The sequence below is a fragment of the Macrotis lagotis genome, chromosome 1, assembly GCF_037893015.1.
Source record: "Macrotis lagotis isolate mMagLag1 chromosome 1, bilby.v1.9.chrom.fasta, whole genome shotgun sequence".
NCBI classification, from domain to species: domain Eukaryota; kingdom Metazoa; phylum Chordata; class Mammalia; order Peramelemorphia; family Peramelidae; genus Macrotis; species Macrotis lagotis.
The window spans coordinates 699,821,371-699,839,143 of NC_133658.1; the positions used below are offsets into that span (position 1 = coordinate 699,821,371).

A 17,773-nucleotide genomic window follows, 5' to 3' on the forward strand; every position below is an offset into this window, starting at 1 on the left:
GTATTAAGGTTTTCTAAAAAATACAATGCAATATATAATCTCCTTTTATTTTAGTTCATTATTCTCATTTTGTAATAGAGTCAGCATACAGTACATGGCACAACAATCTTCCTTATCTAAACTAAACAATAAATTCTTGAAGATTCTTTTTTTAAGGAAAATGGATATTAGAAAAAGTAAGAAATTAATATAGATCTATAATATTTATATCATGTAGAATATTGCATAATTTTATGAAAATTTTCTCTCTACTCCCAAGAAATCTATTCTTTTCAACTTTAAAAAATAGAGACTCCTATCACAGACATATTCTTTTCAACTTATTTCAAACTTGAATACTATATTGGTGTGGGAATTTCTTTCACAGATGCAGACTGCAACTTCTTTATAATGTGGTAGATGAGATCTGTTCTTTTCAAATAATTCCTCACTTGGAAAAAAATCTGGGGATAGACCTCTATGTAGTTAGTTTAGACTGTGGATAATAGATGTATAGTCTATCACTAGACTCAAACTCTAAAGCTTTCCAGCCAATAATAAAATTCTACAATTATTAAAGCACTGACTAAGAACATGGAGCAAATTTGATATCAAAGTTAAATAAGAATTTTTGATATTAAACCCACAATATTTAATAAAAAAAGAACTAATATTTGTGGGCATTCCTTAAATTTTTTTATAGGTAGTCAATAAACCCAGAAAAGGAAATAATGATGTTGCATTACTGACATAACAAAATAAACTACTTTAAAAAATATTCTTATTTCTGAAATACCACCTCACAATTATTAGACTGGCTAACAAGACAGAAAAAAGAAAATGACAAATGGAGGGAATGTGGAAAAACTGGGACACTAATGCACTGTCAGTGGAATTATGAACTGGTCTAATTAATCTGTAGAGCAATTTGGAACTATGCCAAAGAGCTATAAAAGTGTGCTTGCCCTTTGACCCACCAACACTACTAGGTCTGTATCCCAAAGAGATAAAGACAAAAATGGAAAATATCTATATCATCTTTTTTTCTGGTGGCAAAAACATGAGGATTAGGGGGTGCCTATCAATTGAGAAATGGTGGAACAAGCTATGGCTTCTGATGTATTTTGCATAGTTATATACCTATGATGGAATTATGACGGAATAGTATTGTTCTACAAGAAATGAGCAAGATGGTTTGACAAAAACTGGGAAGACTTATATGAGCTGATGAAAAGTTAAGTGAAGGGGCAGCTAGGTGGCACAGTGAATAGAGCACTGGCCTTGGACTCAGGAGGACCTCAGTGCAAATCTGGCCTCAAACACTTAATAATTACCTAACTCTGTGACCTTGGGCAAGTCACTTTAAACTCAACAACATGAAACCTCTATCTAGGGTGATCCCTATTTTAACCTTGGGGGGAAAAAATCTAAAAAACAAAGGAAAGTTAAGAGTAAAACCAGGGGAACATTGTACACAGTAATAACAATATTGTAGGATGATCAACTGTGGATGATTAAGCTATACTTGGCAATAAAATAATCCAAGAAAATTCTGAAGGATATGATTGAAAAATGCTATCCATCTTTGGAGAAAGAACTCATGTAGTCCGAATGGAGACTGAAGCATACTTTTTCTACTTTATTTTTCCAATTTTGCTAATATGGAAATGTTTTTTACAATATCAAATGTATAATTGCTATCATGTTTATTGTCTTCTCAATGAATAAGGGAAAGAATTCAGAATTAAAAAATAAATGTCAAAAATAATAAATTTAACTTAAGAAATAAAATAAAAATAGACCTTAGAAAAAATAATATGCTTCAATTGAGAGTTCCAAAACTCAGTATATTATTAAATTTACATTCATGGATTTATTAACAAATGATAGTCATCTTGGAATTACAACATTTGATAAGAGATAGAAATAGTAGGAATTCTAAAATCTGGCAATTATATCTATATTATCTTTATCTTTATATAGATACTAGGATATCTATGATTATGTTAGATATATTTGCCTTCTTTTAGAATTTATGTATATGTGTAACTCTGCCTGTCTACACACACACACACACACACACACACACACACACACACACACACACAAATACATTATTCACATCATACCTGTAATCAAAGAATACCTTGAAAAATCAGGGGAAAAGAATTGGAAATTTAGGGGATGCTCTCAAATAGGGAATGGCTAAACAAATTATGGTACATGAATACTATGGAATACTTTTGTTCTATAAGAAACCATAACTAGTCAGAGTCTAGAAAAGCATGCAATGACTTATGGGGTCTGATGTTGAGTGAAAGGAGTAGAACCAAGAAAACAATGTATACATCAACAATAACCTTATGAGATGAACAAACTTGATGGAAGCAACTCCTCTCGGCAGTCCAGCAAGCTAGGACAACTGTATTTGACAGGCTATAGACTATATTATCCCATCCAGAGGAAGAAAAACAAAACAACCCTTTGGAATCTAACAAACACTTTATAAAAATTGTCTCTTATGTATCTTTTCCCCCTTTATCCTAATTCCTTGTTACAAAAATAACCAATTTGTAAATATGTTACCAAAATATGTATGTAAAATGCTAACCTCATTGTTCCCTGCTGAGGGGAGGGGGGGTAAGAAGGGAGGGTGGTGGGAAATTTTGTAACTTGGAAATATTTATGTGCATATGGATGAAAATTAATTAATTAATTAATTAAAAAAAGAAAAAAATCAGGGGAAGGTACAAGTTTTGGGGGGTTTTTGCAATGCAATGGGGTTATGGGACTTGCCCAAGGTCACATAGCTAGGTAATTATTAAGTGTCTATGGTTGGATTGGAACTCAGGTCCTCCTAATTCCAGGGTCATTGTTCTATCCACTGTGCAACATGGCTACTCTATACCCATTTTTTTGTCTGAAAACATAAATAACTATCATGACAATTAAATATAGCAAAAGTTTAGAACTTTTGTGTATTTCACAACACTATATCCTAGAACAAAATTCATAAGTCTTTCTCTGTTTCTTAAATACAGACCAAGACTGAGAGAACATATAATGATTTAGTTGCCAAATGCTCGGGTTAATTCTCCTTTGAATTTATGATTACCTCCCTTTTTTGAAGATACTATAGATGTAAAGGGAAGATAATTGACTGCAAAACCAGTGTGATTCAAGTGTTGTCATTGTCACATAATGGCAAGTCATTTAACCTCTTGGTGTTGTAGGCGATTTTCTATGACTTAACATTGCAGAGAAGTTCCTTTTATCAATGGCCCAATCCCTATCCCTTAAGTAAATAGGGATATAAAATTAAACACAAGAAGAACAAATCCTCCAGGAAACATAATACTTAGGACCTCTTTATTATTATTTACTCACTAGTCAGTAGTTAAATACAGTTACACTTATACTTGTAAGATGCCAGAGCAAAGGTCTTCTGCTCAATAAACTCCATTATCTCCTTCCTACCACTTGAATCAAAAACCTCCTGTTGCTGTTTAGTCATTTCAGACAATTCATGATATCATTTGGGTATCTTGGGGTTTTTATTGGCAAGGCTACTAGAATGGTTTGCCATTTCCTTCTCCAATTCATTTTACAGATGAGAAAACTAAGGCAAACAGAGTGAAGCCCAGTAAATGTCTGAGGCTAAATTTGAAGTCAAGTCTTCCTTACTCTATTCTCAGCATTCTATCTACTGCTCCACTTCTATTTTCCATTTAAACCTTTCAAACCTACCAATCTAAGTTTAGGGTACATTATTCCCTCTTATAGTCACATTTTATTCTCATTGTTCCTCACTCACAAATTCTGACCCCTCATTACTCCACTATAGCATGGGGTGACCCCTAAGTCTTTCCTGACTCTCCTCACATCTGCCTCTTCAAATTCCTAGTTTGCTTCAAAATTTAATTCAAATATCTCTTACTATATGAGACTTTCTTAATTCTCTCGTGCCCTCCTCCATCCCAATTACTTTGAATCCATTTTGTACAGATTTTATACATATACACATATACATATATAGAGTCTCCTCTGATTACTTGCACTGTGAGGGCAGACACTTTTATATTTGATTCTATATCTCCAATCCTTAGTGTATTTAGAACCCAGCAAATATTTAATAAATGCTCGGTTTTTTAAAATAAATCCAAAGTCCTAATTCATTTATGCTAAAATGGTTTAGATAAACCTTGATCTGTTTAGTAACCTAGATAAAGTAGTTTCTAGCATGTTTAAAAACATGTGGGAACAATTGTGGGGGAGATGAGAGGAGTTTTGTGTTTTTGTTTTCCTGGGTTTCTATTTTCATTAAGGTAGGTAAATTCTGGTAAAGAAACTTCTATCAAAGCATAGCTGGAGTTATTCTGCAAGGTATGGTCTCCAAGGGAGATACAGTTGCCTTGTGTTATACAGCTAGATGTTCCAAAAGAAAGACTCAAAAGTGTTCCTGACTCTCAGGCCAACTCTATCCATAAAACCAGGCTATCTTTTGTACAAAGGACTAACAGTTATAATATCTGAAAAAGAACTTTAAACTCAACAACATGAAACCTCTATCTAAATAGATTTTGCAAAGTGAACTTAGTGCTTTTCATACTGGAACAAATATTTTTTTGAATGAAATATAATAAATTTATACCCTTCAAACGTCCATTTTTTTAGTTCTTTTGCATTTAGGAATGAAAACATATTAAACCCACTTCCCTAGAGTCCCTTGAATATGATATCAGTATGCCTATGTGGTGAACTTACATGCCTACTGCCCAGTCATCATGTAATCCACCTAGGTCAACATAACATTATCATCCAAGCACTACAGAAGTAGAGTTGGAAGGGAGCCATGATCCCCAAGTCATCTGGTCCAAGCCCCTCACTGGATTGGGGCAGCTAGGGGAAGCAGCGTACACACTACAGGACCTGAGTCAAGACCTCAGAGTCCAGCCTCAGACCCTTACTAGTTATGTGGCTCTAGGGAAGTCATTTAATTATTTGTCTTGGTTCCCTCATCTGTAAAATTGACATAATAAAAGTACCTATCTTGTAGGACTTTTGTGAATGAGATGATAATTATAAAGTGCCAATACATTGCAAGCTCTAGTTTATTATTATTATTATCATTATTATCTATACATTGAAGAGGTTGGAATACAAGAACTCTTCTAGATCTAATATCTTTTGATTGTATAATAAAAACACTTAAAACAAGTTTTAAATTCCATATCTACATGCAAGAGAGAAAGAGTCAAACTGGGAATTACAATAAGAGCAATTTGTATTTTTATCATTTGTAATCAATTTAACTAAATAGAATTCTGAAAAAGTTTTTAAAAACTGGGAAGTTTTGAGCTCATTGACTTTTCATTGATATAATCCCTTTTTATAATTTCATTCTCCCACTATGTTTATGAAATATGATGGTCTAGCATTGCTTTCCTGAACAGAAAGCATGACAGAGAGGTTTATACAGTCATCCACGACCAAGCAGAGAGAATTTGAAGCAAACATGAGGCTCCAGTTTTAAGCTTCTGACTACTGGTCCCGTGGTAAAAACATCAAGCAAACCCAGTTGTAGTTACTTAAAGCACTTCCAGCTATGAGGCCATTCAGACAACTACTTAATAAGCAGTGTTTTAACCTCCTCTTCTGAATTTCTTTCAGCACTTTTGTTTAAGTAATTTCCTTTTTGGAATAGCCACATTAGACAGGGTTAAATTTATTTAGAGAAATACTTCCCTTCATTTGTTTTGGGGGGGGGTTGCAACTTTATGTAGTAGAGAGAAGAGGAAGCAGGTTTCTCTTATGCCTCAATGATATCATCAAAGAAACAAAAAGTGGTAACAGAGGTAAAAAAAGTATTAATGTGTTTAAAAAAGTGCAAAGACAGGTCTATGTTCTATTATCCCTTTATTGTGTGAGATATAAAAGTTTCCTTCATGAAGCTGAAAGGGCAACCTGCCTCTGGCCAAGCTTGAGGCAGTTTCATGGAATATGACCTACTGTCTTTATCAAAGGTCAAATAGGAATAGAGGAAGAGGTTGCTACAATTCTACTGACCAGGGCATCTTGGTAGGCAAAACTGAATCCAGTTTGGAGGAGAGAAAAAGACAGAGAGTGAGATAGTAGACAGACAAACAGACAGACACAGACACAGAGATAGAGATGGAGAGAGAGGAGAGGGAGAAGAGAGGAAGGAGAGAGAGAGAGAGAGAGAGAGAGAGAGAGAGAGAGAGAGAGAGAGAGAGAGAGAGAGAGAGAGAGTCATAGAGAACCTGGCAACAAAGGAGAGAGACAAATGTAGATTCAAGAGAGAATGCTCATCTCTGGCAGATGGAAAATCAAACTGAGAAGTGCAGATCTAGGAAACTAAGCTGAGAAATCCATGTGGAAGAGATGCTGATCTCAGGGCAAGCAGCAGGACAAGACCAAGAGAACAGAAAAGACATCAGGACTCTTTAGTCACAGGTCTTGGTCTCTTCTGTTCCCCCACACATGAGCCTCATTACCAGTGTGCTCAAAGTTCCTGCTCATACTTCCCATGAATGTTGTCTTTTTGTATGTATTTATGAAGGCGTGCTTTAGATTTTGGGGGAGGGCTAGGGAGGAGACATTTGATAGCTACCATTCTTACTATATAATCTGAGAAAATGCTTTTATTTTGAGCAAAGTCTACTAGTGACAATTAAGGGAAGGCAGATAAGGGCTAGTCAGCTATAATTTTAGGAGGGCAGGCCCATAGAATACCTTTGAGACTACAGGGAAATGCCATTCTCCAGGTAATACCCAGAACAAGGTTAGGTTGAGGCAGGTGGTCCTTAGGGGTGGGATGGAAAGAATGCTACATCTAAATTTATTTTAGCTAAAAAAACACTTAAACTGTAAAGACTAGGAGGGTTGCTGTCTTCTATGTTAGTCTCAAAAGAGAAAGTCAGGCACACAAAAAAGGGAAGCATGAAGGTTAGACTGTCAAGTTTTAAAATTTGAACTTAAAATTTGAAGTAATTTCAACATTTAATAATTATTAATAGAATTATGAATCATTATTATTAAAATACCTGATATTTGCCCAGCACTTTATAATTTACAATGCACTTAGACATAATTTGATCCCCACAATAACAATATGAAGAAAAGAGGACATAAAGAATTTGAAGCTCAGACAAATTAAATGACCTACCCAAGGTCATACAGCTAATAAATCATAGCATATTCAGCTGAAAGGGGACATCTGCTACCATTAATCCTGTTCCCTTATTTTACAGATGAGGAAGCCATTCATGCACTTGGGAATAGAAATTAAGTTCTCTTACTCCTATTTGAGATCTCATATCACCCTATAATTCTATGATTTAGTGTGAACTATGGAGTTAGCTATGAGTGAATGTAGAAATGGAATAGGAATGACTGTCAAGTTAGAATGTGGAAAACTGTGTCATAGTCCTGCCTTTGCTACCAATTAATTGTGCAATGATATATGTGGTAAGGGAGCAGGATTTTGAGAAGGTCATGGAATATCAGCCTTAAAAAAATAAATGTAGTAAATAGAACCACAATTAATCAATTTTTCAATTTTCCAGATTCAAGAAGCAAACAAGGACAGTAGCCATCTGTTAAATAAATAATGGTAGAAACAGAAACATTACCACAAGTCCAATCTATGAATTTTCTGGGAATCACTGATCATCAGCTATTTGTCAGTTAATTAGTTCATTAATATCAACACTTACAAGGAGGCAGATACATTGCACATTGGATAGAATATTGAACCTTGAGTCAGGAAGACAAGTTCAAATCTGTCCTTGGATACTAGCTGAGTGAACCTGGGCAAGTCACTGAAGGCTTCTCTGCCTCAGTTCCCCTAGCTGTAAAATGGGAATGAGAATAATAGCCCTTTGCTCTCAGAGTTGTTAAAAAGGTCAAATGAAATAATATTTATCAAGCATGGAGCAGAGTGCCTGGCACCCAGTAGAAGTTTACTATGAGTCTTTTCTCTTCTCCTCCATTTCCCCTTAGATAACAAATTACCTTATAGGAAAGGAACCTGTCAGGAAAAAATCTAAGACATTATCAGTTAGATGATTCTTGACTATCTGTATCTTTTTTTTTAGGTTTATGCAAGGAAAATGGGGTTCAGAGGCTTGCCCAAGACCACACAGCTAGGTAACTATTAAGTGTCTGAGGCTGGATTTGAACTCAGGTATTCCTGACTCCAGGGCCAGTGCTCTATCCACTGTGCCACTTAGCTGCCCCAACCATCTGTATCTTGTCAATTCCAGCCACACTGTCCAATGGACTGCAGGATTTTTCCTTTTTAGGCTATGATCTTGAGACCATGACCTAGACCTTTTATTTTGTCTTCAATACTTTCTAGTAAGGCACCAAAATTATAGCACTGATAGATGGTCATTTGGCATGAACAATTAAGTAATCATGGGATGCAAACTAGATACATGCAACTAAGATGCTACAAGGATCTGAGATCTCATTGCTAAGGGTACCATGTCCATCAAGATTTCTTGACTACCTAGGAATTATCTCTTCAATTTTATGCTGACTGAAATGAACCTCCTGTGATGAGTTACTCTGAATTTAGCTAGGTTGACCTTTGGACAAACTATCCCTGAACCCAGGTCTCTTAAATTAGAAAGAACTTGCAGGGCTTGCATTCAAAGGAACTAAAATTATCAGAGTGCCCCTTGATGCCTCTCCTGATGGGTTATCAGCAGGCCAAACTAGTTCTCTCAGTTCTGATACTTAAAGATACTATTTTCTTGATAGATGATGATTGATGTTTATCTTTCATTCTCAAAGAAGGCCATGATATCAAGGAGGCAATATCATGATAAATAAGTGGATTAGATTTGTGTGAGGGGATGCTATGCTAAGTTACCAGTCTCACTTTCTCCTCCATCTGTATCCCATGGCCAGATATGAATCAGGATGACTGGAGATGGCCCTGGATGTGAGGCAATCAGGGTGAAGTAACTTGCCGAAGGTCACACAGAATAAAGTGTCAAGAGTCTGAGGCTGAATTCAAACTCCATCCTCCTGACTCCAAGGTCAGTGCTCTATCCACTGTGCCACCTAGCTGCCCCAAATCATTGATCATCTTCTTATGGGGGAGGGGATAGGTATATATCCATAAATTCAAGTTGAAACTACATTCATTCTGGGCTCCATGACTCAAAACTTTTTAATTCTTCTCTCTCTCTCTTAGCTTCCAAGTCTAAGTCCAGAAAAAATTGCTCCCTCAGCCTCTTTTACCCTGACTTTCTAGACATCACTAATTCTCAGTTAATTTTTTCTCAGGACCTATTTCAAATATTCTGCTTAAAGACCAAGTATGTCTTGCTCTGTTTTGATCTGCTCGGGTTGGACTGAAGAGAAATATATGAGGCTAAAAGGGAATTGGGTTCCAAGAGAAACCCTTTCAAAGTAGTTAGTAGTTAGTAAGGGTGGGTGGAACTGATAGTGAAGATGACTTCTTGACAAATTTGAGGAGTCAAAGTTTTCATGGAAAAAATAATTTGACAACTACTCAAAAGTTAATATATATATATATATATCTACCAAGACATAAAGCATGTATGCATATATATATATATATATATAAACAGTTATAGTATATATCAATAGTAGAATTCCTGTGACATCATTAAATGCTAAATTGAAAGGTAGTCTAAAGCACAATTAAATTGTGAATCATTTATTAAAGTCAACAAAATATACAGAGTATTAGTATATGTTTGGCAATGATTTCTTGATTTTATCTTTATATAAAAATACTAGGACATTCAAATTAGCTCAGGACAGAAAAAGAATATGATTCAAATTATTTTTTTCTGTAAGCAAATCCATTAAAATAAATGAGCTCAAACTTTACATGATATTATAAACTTAACATTATATTATTTTAAATCAGAAGCATAATATAGAGAATAATTAGTGCAAGGAAAAGCAGATTTTTAAAAAGAGGAGAAAAAGAGAAAGGAGGTCAATGGTGGTAATTAGAATTAACTTGGGAAAGAAGCAAAATTAGAGAAGGAGAAGTAGTTCACTTACCTCATTTCCTCATTGAATAAGGGGAAAGAGAAGGAACAAAGAGAAATAGTGTAGAGAAACACTAATCACTTTGAAATGAAATATATACAAGGATAAAAAAACAAACAGCAAATAATATTAAACAAGCACTTGAAAAAAGGATATGAATGTACCAAAATCTTAATAGCTATTTTTCTAATAGGGTTGAAAGGAGTTAAAATGTACAGGGCAGATGTGGCACTGAATCGGAAGATTGCCTTCCCTTTATTCAATACTATAAAAGTCTGAAAAAAAAACACACATGTAAAATGAAATTTAGAACATACAGTAATGGGATTTAAAACACAGTCTACTTTACTTTTTCCTCAGAACTAATTAGTGTATTTAATTAACCAGACTAAGTATTTGGGGGGGGATGTAAAATGTATCAGGATATGTGCAAATTTCAATATTTTTCCATTTAAGCCCAATATAATAAACTCATCATATAACATAATTAAACTAGCATGCATATATGTTACTTGTTTCCAAAGTGACTATAGTCCTCCTTTACATTAAGGAAAATTAATATAAAAAAGTAACATAAAAAAAGTAAAAAAGTAACAAGGAGCAAAGAAAATCTAAGTTTTTAATATTCTATAAAAGCAAAAATTGTCAATTTCATTTATCATTCAGGTGAGCTCTAAGAAGTAATTTTAATCATATCTTCAATAAAATCTACATTTGTTCACCATGCCTTTTAGAATTACCCAAGCATGTGGCTTCTAAATTCTATTCTAGCACTTTCCCCCAATTGTTCAAATGTTTGTTGCTATTTTCCTTTAGCAATTAAGTCAAAAGAAAAAAATGATTTTTGAAGAATTAAATTTGCTGAAGAGTAAGGTATTTGTGGTAGAGATGCCATTTGTAGCAAGACATTTTGATATTTACAAATGGCAGTATCATGCAATTCTCTTAATTTCATAAGAAGCTGAGTATTTTCCTCCTATTGACTCTGAATTTCCTAAATACTTGGTAAGTCCCACTCAGTGTAGGGTTAGAATTCAAGATGAAAACTTGTTTGCCTAGAAACCCGCTTATCAATTCCAAGGTGCCTATTCATTTTGAGCCAATGGCATACTAGTAAACTTTTAACAACTGCCTTTCTGAAAGTTTTAAAATGTACATGCAACACACTTTATATTGAATATACATCGTGAGTTTTCTTCATCACTTTCTTTAGACTAGTAATCAACCAAACAATAAAATGTGCCCTAATCTATAGAATTTGCTATTTTCTCCCTGTAATTCTCACACTAAAAATTTAATAACTGGGTTTCTTGAACTGGTATGATGTAGTTTCTGCATAGCCCTGGTTCTAGGTCAGTTCCAGGAGTGTGGGTTCAATTTAATCCACCCAATATTCTTTGGAGAGAGTAGGTTTAGTTCATGATTGGGTCACCTGACATCTTAGTGATGTTTTATACGTCATTATCTGGTTCTGGCCTCATCCTGGATGGTACTTAACTTGGATCCTTCTTGCAACTTCTCTCTGAATTTAGTAGTAAAGGAAACCATATTAAGGACTCACTTTTTTATTGATATAGTATGGATCCAGGTCCTCCAAGGGTTCTGACACCATCCCAGGTGGAATGTCTCCATAAATAAATGGGAGGGATTTTCCTGCTTCCAAATCGCTATTTGCTTTAGGGCCATTTTCATCATCTTCATCTTTTCGTGCTTGTTTGGATTTTGTAGCTTTTTCTTCTGCAATGCGTTGCTCAATAGCAGCAAGTGATTCCCTGGTGAAGTAGCGAAAGCTGTCAGGTCCTGGTGGTACCAGCACTGATTGTGCCATCTTTTCATCCTGCACCTTTTAATTACCGTTTAGCTTCTTGCATAAGAAAGTACTATGGAAACATAAGAGGATAAAAAAGCAGAGTTTTAAGATAAAGAATAAAAATAAGATGCTACTTAAAACTTTTATATGAGAAGAGACAAAATATGAAGATCAAGAGAGTAGCTACATCAATATCTACCTATAGACATAAAAGCCAAAAGCAATATTCGGGAAAGGGCATCTGAAAGATTTTCTTTTTCCTCCACAGGTAGGTAGGTCTCCCTTCAATAGATGATATTATGTGGTAGGTGTCAATGAGGTAACCCAGCTTCCCATATCCAATCATTTTAAGTAACTGCCATTAGAAAAAAAAATATATATATATATATATTATATATAAATATATATAAAATCTAGAGCCATGAAATGGATGTTTAATGGTTTCTGCTTGCTGTTCTACTTGTGTGAGTATTTTTGGCAGCCATCTTTTAGCAGACTGTCTGAAACAATTGGAAAACAGAGTGGGAGGGAGAGATGGAGAAGAGAGAGAGAGAGTATGTCATATTGAATTTTATAAAAGGAAGCACAAAGGATTTCCAAAGATCTCCCCACATTTTCCCCTCTTCTCTTTGTCCACAGGACCTCCAAGGGCCTTCTAATGAATCAGTACACACAGGTAAAAGCTTGCCTTGGTTTCAGCCTATGGGAGGTGCAGGGGATGCCCTGTCTTTTTATAGAACTCTCAGGAAGCTCTGCAGGCAGGGTCAGGGCTCCTGCCAAACTGAACAGGAAGTCATTCACATCGGACATCTGGAGTTGGACCTCCTGACATAGCAACCTGCTGCTGGCTAACATAATTGCTTTGGAAGTTAATCATTCTACAACAATTAGAAAACTCTTAGGTATATTTCATTTTCTCAAACTGTACATACCCATTTTGTAATAAATAAAAATACCAGCTGTTTCCAATTCAAGATTTTTGATTTGATTAAAAAAATGAATCTACAAGATAACAGAGGTAAAAACAAGAAAAACCGACCTTTTATCCCTTCCAGGAGACTTTGCCACGTCATTGATCAGATCCTCCTGGTACATCATATAATACTGTGTAATGTAGCTCTCATCAAAACATGGAAGCTCTAGCACCCAAATGCTATCCTTGAACAAGCATTACCAAGAGAATCTACTGTATTTAGAACAGAAGAACAAATACAATCTTACCTTTTGAATGCAACCTTTACAAGCTATCCCCTGTTTTTCCTTCCCACAAATATCTTTTTAAATCCCACATCACAACATCTACTAGAGGAGATATATTATTTGATGACAGTGTGAAATAATCATAGTTTCATTCCTACAGAGTGTTCCGGAGAAACTGTATGAATAGAACACAGGGCTGCTTCCACAGTATTTTCCTCAGAAGTATGCCCATCAGACTTCTCTGGAAGCAGCAGCTGCAATGAGTCCATGTTATCAGAAAGCCTTCTGAATAAACTAATGCTTCCATAATCTCATTCATCTTCCCCCCTTGTCTCCCCAGACAGGGACATGCCTACCTGCAGGTGGATAGGTTATATACATGTGTGTACAAATATATAAAAATATATACATATGCCTATATTATATATAAATAATATATTTGGTACATATATGCATGAAAATGATCCCTGCACTCCCAATGGACAGTTCTGAAAACATCCTAACATCATATTCTTGGATGCTCTAATAAGACATGATTTTTTTTATGAAATCTAGCAACTACAAAAGGGTTAATTATGAAAATGAAAGTGGTCCCACTGCAGAATCTCTATGGATTTGACTGTTGTCTAGAACAGAATTACAGAAAACAAGTAGAGAAATAATATTAAAAAGCATTATTACCCCCTGAAGAATCTTTCATCCAATGATTTTGGCATTGGTAGGATCACACCAAAAAGACAGCAGCTAAAATTCCATCATGCTTTATTAAAAAAAAAAATTAGGGGGGGGGTGGTGGTGTAACTCTCCTTGGAAAGACCACACCTAACTTCCTGTAAAAGGATTCTGGTTATTGAAGGAAAAAGAGGCATTTCCTGCATGAGGGGACTACAAGATGATGTTATTATAACTACCACTAGAGGACGCAGAGCTGTGATCAATGCTGCTTTGCTTTTCAACACTGTGTACAGATAGAAACATAAAAGCTAGATAATAAATTTGGCATTACTTATTAACCAATGATACTCCTCATTAGATAACCTTGGGTTCAGTAAACCAAAAACTGCAAATCAAAAGGAGAAAGGGCATCCATCTGTCAGAGGAATCAAAGTTCTTAAAAACTGGTTTAAATTCATGAAAATCTCACCCAGAAATCATATTTGCTGTGGTCTGATTTATATTTTTTCTTTGCTAATTTATCAAATAGGTTATGAATGGTCATTCCCATGACTGTGCAATGCAGCTTTACATTTTTCTTATTAATATAGAAGTTCCTCTCTGACTTGAAACACTTAAAATGCCAGATATAACCAAAAAGGTGAAAGCTGTAGTTAAACATTGAAGCATGTGACAATGTTCCAACTGTGAGAACAAGCTTTTACTCATATAATGAGGACTGAAAATCAGGTTCAGAGGAGAATTGGTCATCAGATCCTATAAATCTCAGAAAGCAACTCTAAAAAAGAAATGTAGCATTCTGTCCACTTGCTGTTCTCCTTGCTTTTTGTGACAATTTGTATTTATAGGAAGGTAGGGATCCAGGAGATGTACTATGGATAGGAATATTAGTTTCATACTGGTCTTTTTTATAATACTGAACCATCTGGAGAGAATTCTCTTCAGTCAAAATAAATTTCAAAATAAACCTCCTTAGAAATTCTGAAAGGCATTTAAGCTAGCCCCCTCCTAAAGCAGAAGTCTAATATCAGGTTATCTAAATATTTTACCCCCTTCACCTTTCAAAAGTTCACTCTCTTCATCAGTAAAATGAAGGTTTTTTGTCTCAGAATCCAGAGGAGTCTAGATTTAACACAATCTGCATATACAAAACTCCTAATGTAAAAAAAAAATAGAGAAACCATAGGTGATGACATTGCAAAAATATATTTTCTATACAAAAGTTTATCATAGTTGAGTTAGTTTTTAAAATAATGTAGTCTAAATGATTAAATTTATATTTAACTTTACTCAAACATATCACCTATACAAAATAAAGCATATAATATCCTATTATCTTAAATAATAACTTAAATATATACATGGGCATTTGTATACGTCTACCTTCTTCCATATGGATATGTTTATAACATCTGTATATATATATATATATATATATATATATATATATATATACATATATATATATATCCCACAAGAATAAAGAACAGCTGATGGATGTCCTGTCTACACTGGTATTCATGCAATGTTTCGAAAACACAATGAAGGCCTTTGACCTAGGCAATTGGGTAGCTCGCCTAAGGCAAATATATGAAAAGATATAGGTAAGAGTTGTGCAACATATGTAAGATAGATTGCAAACTCTGAGACCATAATTCCAATGGAATGTTAATTGATAATAAGCATTTATTAAGCACTTAAGTACCAGATTCTACACTAAGCATTGTGAATATCTCAATTAATAAAGAAGGCAATAAACCTCTATTAAGTGCCCATTATTTTCTAATCACTGTGTTCAATGCTGGGGTTATAAAAAGAAGAAAAAGAGAAGCCCTGCACTCAAGGAACTTATACTCTAATGGGAGAGGCAACAAACAGACAACCATAAATCAGAATGAATAAGAAATAATTAACAGAGAAAAGGTACTAGAATTAAGAGGGGTTAGGAAAGCCTTCTTGAAAAAAATTTGTTTTTTTTTCCTGTGACTTAAAGGAATCCATGGAGATCAATAGTTGGAGCAGTGGATAAAGAGAGTCTCAACAATAGGGGAGCAGCCAGAGAAAATACCTGGGAGCAAGAAATGAAGTGTATGCTCATGGAACAGCCAAGAGGCCATAGTTATTGTATGAAAAAGTATGTGTTGGGAGTAAATTATAAGAAGACTAGAATGGCAGGAGGAGTTAGGTTATAAAGGACTTTGAGTGCCTAACAGAGCATTTTGTATTTGATCCTGGAGATAATGTATATTACTTCTGAACCCTAACTATACAGCTAAAATAAAGCAATACTTCATCAAGGTAGCAACTTATGAAACCCATGTAAATGATCAACTTTTCTATGTGTTATCCATAAACTCAAATAACTTATCTATTGGGTTAAAATTATTTTTTCCTTTCACTAATTTTCCTCTAGGAGAAAGGAAGGAAGGAAGGAAGGAAGGAAGGAAGGAAGGAAGGAGGAAAAGAAGGAAAGGAGGAAAGAAAGAAGGAAAAAACTCTTAGCTGCATAGTCTGCCAAAAATAAATTCCCACATTAGCCATATCTGACAATATGTCTCTCTTCATTTTAAAGTCATCATTTCTCTGTCAAGAAGGAATTAGAGTCTTTCATTTTGATAATAGATCAAAACTTTCTATATAAAGTTATTTTATAATTGTTCTATTTCTGCTTACTTAGGTCTGCATCAGTTGATAAAGCTCTTCCTAATTTTCTCTGAAATGATCCATTTCATTCAGCACAGAGCGGGTAAAGATGCAGGGACTGCTGTGTGTCACAGTAGTATATTCCCCTTTACATCTGGTAGGCAGTGCTTTTCGAAGGAGACCTTTTCTCTCTACTCTCCACTTTCAGCTCTCTTTTATGCCTTGTACCTCATGTGCTATCTTCCTACTTTTTACCATAAGTTCCTAAGGGTCAAGGACTGCTTTTTTTTCTGTTTAATATGTGGATTCCCAGAACACAGTACAGGGCCAAGCACATAGTAAGAGTTTAATAAATACTTGCTAAATTATTGTTGCTTTGGATTTGGAAGCAAAGTGCTGAATATATACAAAAAGGCAAATATGGGTGCTTATAATCTAGTGGACAGATGACCTAGCTTCAGATTCTTGTCCAGTTATCTAAAGCCTGTGTGACCTTAAGCAACTCACTTAACCTCTCTTGATCTCATTGATCTTAAAAATCCCTTCCATCTCTAAATTTATGACCTTCTGACAGTGAGTACAGAAAATGACTATTTTATTTTATTTTTATTTTTTATTTTTTTTAGATTTTGCAAGGCAATGGGGTTAAGTGGCTTGCCCAAGGCCATACGACTAGGTAATTATAAAGTGTCTGAGGCCGGATTTGAACTCAGGTACTCCTGACTCCAAGGCCAATGCTCTATCCACTGCACCACCTAGCCGCCCCAAGAAAATGACTATTTTATATTATTTTATAGATATTTTAAAAATTTAAGATTTTCTTGTTAATTTAAAAACTATACCATTTTTTCTTTTAAAAACTGAGTTAAGAAAATTATTTGCATACACTGCCTTTTGAAAAGTGGGTAGGCAATTTTTTTTTAAAAGGGGGCTGTGGTTATATCACTATTGAAACAAAGGCCCATCTTTTTAACAAAATATTCTTCCAGTGATGTTGTGTGGCTTTGAAACATGGAAGATCATATTATTGAATAATTTAAGATGAAGGCAAAAACAAGAGAAATAATTTAAATAATACCATCAGAGAAACTATATGACTATAGAAAAAGGGGGTCCCATCATTATGGTGAGTGCAACAGACAGGCAGTCCATATGTTCCACTGGTATCTACACAGTATCTAGAGAAGTAGAGGAAGATTCTCAACATGTAGGGTAGACCTACCTGTGGACAAGAAGAAGAGTTGCACAATATTTGAAGAGTTGCACAATTATGAAGAGTTGCACAATAAATGAATATGAATGTGATTTTCACTATAAGAAGGAACATTATTTTTAAAGAAGGAACACTTACATTGACAAGATCACAGAAGTCCTTAAGTCCAGAAGTAAATCAGATTTCAAAGTAAA

The 17,773-nt window shown here is 34.8% G+C and overlaps 1 protein-coding gene across 1 annotated transcript in view; it reads right to left on the reverse strand.

Moving 5' to 3' along the window:
* SCN2A (sodium voltage-gated channel alpha subunit 2) overlaps positions 1 to 13,825 on the reverse strand; it is a 123,226-nt gene extending 109,401 nt beyond the window's left edge. Inside the window, exons 1-3 of the mRNA XM_074215819.1 lie at positions 13,730 to 13,825; positions 11,600 to 11,918; positions 10,195 to 10,313 (exon numbers count right to left, since the gene is read on the reverse strand). Coding sequence (XP_074071920.1) covers positions 10,195 to 10,313; positions 11,600 to 11,866 — 386 coding nt within the window. The 5' untranslated portion in view covers positions 11,867 to 11,918; positions 13,730 to 13,825. The remainder of the gene's footprint in view (positions 1 to 10,194; positions 10,314 to 11,599; positions 11,919 to 13,729) is intronic.
* Between the last annotated feature and the right edge of the window lie 3,948 nt (positions 13,826 to 17,773).